The sequence below is a fragment of the Anneissia japonica genome, unplaced genomic scaffold, assembly GCF_011630105.1.
Source record: "Anneissia japonica isolate Jap-2015-1 unplaced genomic scaffold, ASM1163010v1 scaffold2471_len1564793_cov202, whole genome shotgun sequence".
In the NCBI taxonomy this organism is placed as follows: Eukaryota; Metazoa; Echinodermata; class Crinoidea; order Comatulida; family Comatulidae; genus Anneissia; species Anneissia japonica.
This window is the reverse complement of record NW_022709610.1, coordinates 257,136-264,144: the sequence shown is the minus strand read 5'-3', so window position 1 is coordinate 264,144 and position 7,009 is coordinate 257,136. Positions and strand designations below refer to the sequence as shown.

The 7,009-nt window shown below is 33.3% G+C and overlaps 1 protein-coding gene across 10 annotated transcripts in view; it reads right to left on the bottom strand.

Moving 5' to 3' along the window:
* Positions 1-7,009, bottom strand: part of LOC117106799 (calcitonin receptor-like) — a 132,773-nt gene that overhangs the window by 9,930 nt on the left and 115,834 nt on the right. For all 10 annotated transcript variants that reach the window (XM_033248253.1, XM_033248254.1, XM_033248252.1 and 7 more), the window contains 5 exons: positions 6,315-6,412; positions 5,373-5,461; positions 2,079-2,205; positions 871-1,024; positions 482-557 (listed from right to left, as the gene is read on the bottom strand). In XM_033248253.1, the coding sequence (XP_033104144.1) occupies positions 482-557; positions 871-1,024; positions 2,079-2,205; positions 5,373-5,461; positions 6,315-6,412 (544 nt within the window). The remainder of the gene's footprint in view (positions 1-481; positions 558-870; positions 1,025-2,078; positions 2,206-5,372; positions 5,462-6,314; positions 6,413-7,009) is intronic.

Here is a 7,009-nt window from a genome sequence, read left to right as displayed (position 1 = left end):
GCAACTTGATTTGAATATAATGCATATAAATGAATACATAATAACAGTAAATTAATTTGATGTTAGAATTGTATAAATTATAGCCCTTCAAAGAAAATGTTTATATCTTTGTGTTTTGATATTTTGATATTTGTATTTTTTATACTATTGCCTTTTGCTATATTACAAGCAATTTGTCCCATTGGGCCACCATTTTTAATACTGGCATGTGTTTTATCAATAAATATAGTGAAGCAGAAAAGCTTTTTTCAGTTATATGAAAAAAGTATTATTTTGAATGTGTTTAATATTTTGAAAGATTTTCGGAACACGCTATTATTTTAACTCACGCAGTGGTTCAGTTGACATTCATAAGGTCAATGACATACAAGTAACTGAGTTCATTAATATATCAAATGATTGTACCGAAGGAAATAGAGCACATTATATTAAAATGTTATCCGATAGTCTGTAGCTGTCAATACGACTATGTTTCACTTACTTGTCACTTGCGCTAATTTTATCGTAGAGAAACGTTTTGCATAGCGCCGAGACAACAATAAACAGTATCGGTAATGCTTTAAAGAAAAAAAAATCAAATTTAACATAATAAACATGAATTACTATGCTAGAGAGAAAAGGAATGCAGAGACCTATTAAAATGCTGAATTTAATGCAGGTGAAACGTACATTTATATCAGCAAACTGATTGTATTCTTAGGCCTACTTATTGATACAATTTTACAAATCAAACACTATACACACGTATACACATTACTGCAGAAGAAAAATAATCTGACGGTAGATGAACTGTTACGTGAAATGTCTTCATTAATTGTTAAGCGTATTATCTAGTTAACTAAAACGTTTGAATGATTAATAATATTTTACCCCATCCTATGACGTAATACCACCATACTGCATTTTGATTGGACATCACTGCTACCACAACAACCCGGTGAAGATAAATACCTTCACATAGCATCCAAAAGTAACTGCACATTTGGAAGTATTGCCACATCATCAACATTAACCGACAATCAAACTAGGTCATGAAAGAGAAAATAAGTAAAATGCATGTAATATCTGTATATGATTTTGAAAACCTTGGCAAATTGCAAATGTGTCATGAGCAAATATAATGATCGTTTGAAGGCTTCAGCTCGGCCTTCTTTTGCAAATGGAGTCTCAACTTGATGAAGCAGAGTGTTTAAGTCAAGATCTATGTCTCATGCACCTTGTTTAATGCCACCTTAATTAATGATTCTTAAAATTTTAACTAGTTAAATTTAATTTATTTAACTTTATTTTATTTTAAGTTATCATTGTTAATATACAGAATGTCAAGCTCAAAATAAAGGACTACCATCCCCAGCCGTTACTCGCAGAGGCGCTCTGGGGGCAGTGTTGGATGGTCACTCTGGATTCCACCCATATAAGTCTGCCACCAAAAACCGAAGAGAGCGGTTGGATGCTCTTCTTCAAGTGAAATTCACTATGTTCTCGAGAGCTTGTGTTGTGTTTGTAGTCATATTAAACTATTATATAGGCCCAGATACTATCATTTCCAATGTTTTAATTAGCTATGGTCTAGTAACTACACAGTGCCTCCAAGTGAGATTGCTTTTGGCCAACTGAATTGTAAATTCTATCAAACTGATTGAATTATAATGAATAAACATTAGAAAATATGTCAAAAGAAAAAAAAGTGTTTCAAAAAATCATGTTGTAAACACGAGGCACGTAGAGTTTGTTGTTCTGAATCCAACACACGACGTATTGGTATCATATATTATCTTATAATCAGAAAGCGGATATCAAAACCAGAATAATTTCAAATTTATTGGGTTCAATCCCAATTGTATAGAAGTGATGTTGTTTAGCATTCAGAATAAATCTGGGAACATTTATGGATTAAACACCATGACTCTTTGGGATGTAAATTGCCAAGATACAACCCATACCACCATAATATATATAGGCATATAAATAATACAATACAATATGTTAATAATAATATTGTTAATTAACATTATAAATAATGAATATTATAACTTAATAATAGTGATAAATTAATTATTTTAAGCATAGATACGTACAGAATCTCTAGCTAATACGTTGCTATTCCCTGCAATGGTTGCATTATAAATGATATATGTAACGCCGTGAAGAACGAACGCTAGGAACAAATTCTTGTGCATGGTGACGCGTGGACAGGCAAGACTCCTGAGAAAAACGTGAAATAATAGGTATAGGTATAGTTTATATTGCACACGCAAATATTTTGTGATTAAGTATTTCGAACTTTTCAACGTTTTGCTATTTGTCATTACAATATCACATGTATACGCAGCTCGTACAAAAGCCTCTTTCAACAGGACACTACTTAAACCGTGCTTATTACTTAATGAAAATTTACTTAAGTCCATAATGTTCATAAATGAACAGCCAATGAAATTGATAAAATTATTTGGCTGAGATTGCCACAGACCTAATTAGTAAAAACAATTGAACCAACATTAGTTGTATATAGACATACATTTCCTGATATCGGTATACATACCGTACTAAACATGAATATTATTAACACATAGACCACATTACATTATCTATAAACCGTTCCTTATTCAGTGGTGTAACAACAAGTCATTGGGCCCGGGGGAAAGACAATATTGAGAGGTCTTTGCATGTCAGCAAAGTATCGCTACCGAAGTGTTCGAGAGGTGGTGGGTACTCCTTAATTACCCGAATAAATATGAATGGGGCTGAAAAAACTGCATCTAATAAATTGACGATGTCAAAAATTATGTTTTTGATGTGTGAATATACAGTAATAAACTTTTATTTGATGTGGGTAGGAGGGGCACATGGCCCTTCCAGATCACATATAAACTGAGGGACTAGAATTTGATATCACAGTGTTGGGTGGTGATTCTAACGATTGTGCTCCCCAGGGAGGATGCGTTCCATATGTTAGTTCAGTGATAACATTATAAAGCGCACAGAGGCAGTTATTGCATTATGCGCTATATAAATTTCACATGATTATTATTATTAGGCCTGCCTCAAGAAGGATGAGAGAAACAGATGTAAAATTCATCACACTCCTGTAATATGAATGAATATGATTTTATATTTATATAAGATCAAAACCCATACGCCTATATGAATTATTATTTAGGTTCTGTTGTATATCTCTAGTAATGAATAAACTCATTAGTAAAACTGACTGTTAATTACTAAAATGAAAATAAAAACAATAATATGAATCTTCTCTTTCTCTAATCCCTCTACATTAACTTTTATCTGCTTTGTAATTTTTGAACATTGCTATTTTGATTTCTGTTTGAGTTCCAGTTCAAATGTTTGATGGCAAATTTGAAAAAGAGGGAAAATGTAGCACCGCCATTATATTTCATACTCGATTGTTTATAATATTGTGTAATGTTCATAGCTGATGGTGATAGATTATCAATTCATAAAGAATATTGAATACTGTATTTATAGACTGAATAAAATAATCAGCCTCTAGATGAGCCAAGGGCGATACCGGTTTGAACAGTTATTGCTTTAGATAATGATATGATAATGAAATTGAGAAAAAATGGAAAGAATAATAATGTAGCAAACGCTAGCAACATCATGAACTTTAGAGGCAGCTGAACGCCTGAAGCAAATTCTATAATATAGATTATCCAACGTCGAATTAATTTTGTAAGTTTATTCTCTATATTATATGATAAATTCTATGCTTAAACAGCATCAGTTGCCTACTCTAATGACACTGAATAACATTGTCGAAGGTCTAAAATATTATCATTATTAATAATAATAACTAGAGCACACTCCGAGAGTCCATACCTCCACCCACATCATAATTCTCCCCTGTATAAAATACCCACGCATATTTCCTATAAAAAAATATACTGAAAACATAATAGAAACTTCCGCAGGGATTCGTACCCGGGACCTGTCGCTTACAAAGCGAGCATCATAACAAATTAAGATAAAGGGTAAAGGTAGGAGAATAACCCATAACTTGCAGCGTCACTGTGCTGAATTGCGTATGGGCGTGGTCCGTGACTACCTAGCAGCCGTAAAATGGCGCTTCTTGGTAGATACATGTTCACATCATACCACAACGACAGGGGCTGAAATGAACCATAATATCGGGGTAACTCCCTACTCTTCCGAAAGATGCGATGGCTTCTTTAAAGTGCACACGAGCCAGATGTATACACTGGACCTCCATTTTAAGTCCTTATCCGAGAAGACTTGGTTCTACGAACTGAACCATGGGCGAGGAGCGGCTGTACCCAGCCCCGATGTTAAGGCTGTACCTAGCGTCGCCCTGCCTTACCGCTCGGCCACTCGACTCGCGAATTAGACCACGAATGCGTTTTTTTTTTTTTTTTTTTTTTTTTTTTTTTTTTGTTAAGTGCTATTGGTTGCCATTGAGAGGCTTCAAACAATGGCCCTCGGACGATGACAAACTATTCTAGAATGTTTCATTCAGATCAATTGATCAGTTTTTAAGATAGTTAGGCCTTGGACGTTCCATTTTAGGGGTCTCCACATACACACCTTACTCCGGAACGTCACAAAAATTGCAGTGTGATCAAGGACAAGCTAAGAAGCTAACCCAGTCAAAGAGATAATAATGATAAAAATAATAATAATTATTATTATTATTGTTATTATTAATAAAAAATAATAATAATAAAATAATAAAAAATAATATATGATATTACTGTTGAGTAGTTTCTACTTTATAAAAATTATAACCCTTTTTTGTTATAACATTTTTCATTATCTTTTAATATTGTAGGCCTTCCTTAATTTTAAATATTGGTTTTGTCTATGGATTTTTATGGAATTTTGATGTTGATACTTTTTACCCTTATTATCCAAATTCTAATGTGATTTTCTTTGAATTGTACATTTTTGCGAGCTTTGTAATTTCTTCGTTTTTATTGCAGACAATAAATTTTATCTTGTATCTTGCATCTTGAATTTCTTCAAAAAGTCGGACCCAGCATATTTTGGATGTTAGAAGACTGTCTCTGGGATGCGACTGGCATCAGTGGGAGAAACGAAATTGAACTGAACTGATACTTTTTTTCTTGGCCATGACGAACCATTCCAGCAATATAAACAAACAAACCCACGAACACATAAACACAAGAAAAAAAAAATCCGATGAAAATATAACCTCCTTGCGGAGGTAATAATAATGATTATTATTATTGTTTAATAGAATAATAGTTTGTTTACCATTAATTACGATACAGGCCACTCTAAAATTTTAAAACAAATTATGAATTCTTATTGTTTCATTAAAAAAAATATTTATAGGTCATTAATGCAATGTAAAAATAATTAACCATACTTACTTGAAGTAGCAAAATATGAAGAGAGCTATGCAACAAGAGAGTACAGACAGTGTGTATCCAACGTAGTACACGTTTGTGTATCCTATACTCTGTAAACATATATATGAATATATTTTTGAGCTTTTATAATTTGTAAACAATTTTAAAGCAAGTAACCTTTTGATAAAATGTGATATGTGATAAGATAATGTGATATTTGGGTACGTGTTTGTAATGGTTAGTTATTATTATACTCCCAATTTTTAACTACAATATTATATACACCGTGCACTTCTAAAGTTGGTGGTATAATTCCATTAAGTATGTTGTTAACAAACAACTACCAATATTCATAACATATTATGTTATATACTATGAGATTGTCATTGATCAGCATCATGGTGATAAACCTCGGTCATACTTTCATGCACAAAGGAATTAGCTTCATAGTGGAGGTGATAATCCATCTGAATAATATGACACAGATATGTGATTGGTTAATGAGTTTATGTTATAGAAATGTCAAGTTGCTATTGATACAATCCACTGCTCACGAGGAGTAATCTGAATTAACTTTGTCAGGTTGGCGAAAATAATTTCCCCATACGCTGTATTTTACAAACACAACTGTGTGTATTCTGTTAACCATACTTATTTTAATGCACTCAAATCAAAGGATACAGATCAAATATCTCTTTGGCAAAAAGAAGGTATCTAAGGGTAATAAATCTGAAAAATCATGAATTTACTTGACGTACTTAAATGCTATTACAGGTATGCTACAAGTAACAGTCCCAAGTTAAATGGGATTACTTCTAGAAACAACGACCTAGAATTCAATAAATAATGACATTTTTCCAACGAGTGTCATTTTATGAAAAGTAGCATTAGCATAATCTCTCTCCACAGAAACTAAACATTTATCGGTTTATGGCTAGGCTCTTTATTATTCAGGATACTTACTCCCTCTAATGGCGCCATACAGTCCGAATAGTTGGTCCATGTACGGTTATTTAAGTCGTACCATGTTCCGTCCTCGTTACACACTTTAGTAGCGAATCCTAATTAAAAAATTGTTTAAATTATATACGTAGATATAATAAGATAGAAAAACACGAAAACATCAGTAGAAAGTATTGTGACAGAAGGCAGTGGAAACAGGAATGGGATGAGAAAAAGGTAACAGAACGCAGTGAACTAGTACAATGAGGAGAAATCAACCAAAGAGCGGGATGAGGAGAAAAGAAGAAAAGGCAATGAGGTGACATGAAAAGAAGAAACGGCAGTTAGATGGGAGAAAGAAAGGCAGTGAGTTATCTGGCAAGAAATAAACGTAAGTAGTTTAGGAAAAGGAACAATTGCAATTGGATGAGAAGAAAGAGCCAAAATGCATTGAAATAAGGAGAGATAGACAATTATGATTAGGTGAAAGTAAGGCAGTGGGATGATGAGAAGAAAAGGCTGCAGAACGTGTAGCAAGAAATAAAGGGTAGTGCGATGAATTGCAACAACTAAAAGCAATCAAAGGAGAATGCAATTAAGGTAGTGGCATGTCAAGGAGGCAAAAGGCACTTTAGAATGTGGTGAAAGGCAGTGAGATCAGAAACAAACACAAGGCGACGGTATATGGAGAAGTTAAGAAAACGCAGCGGGCTTAT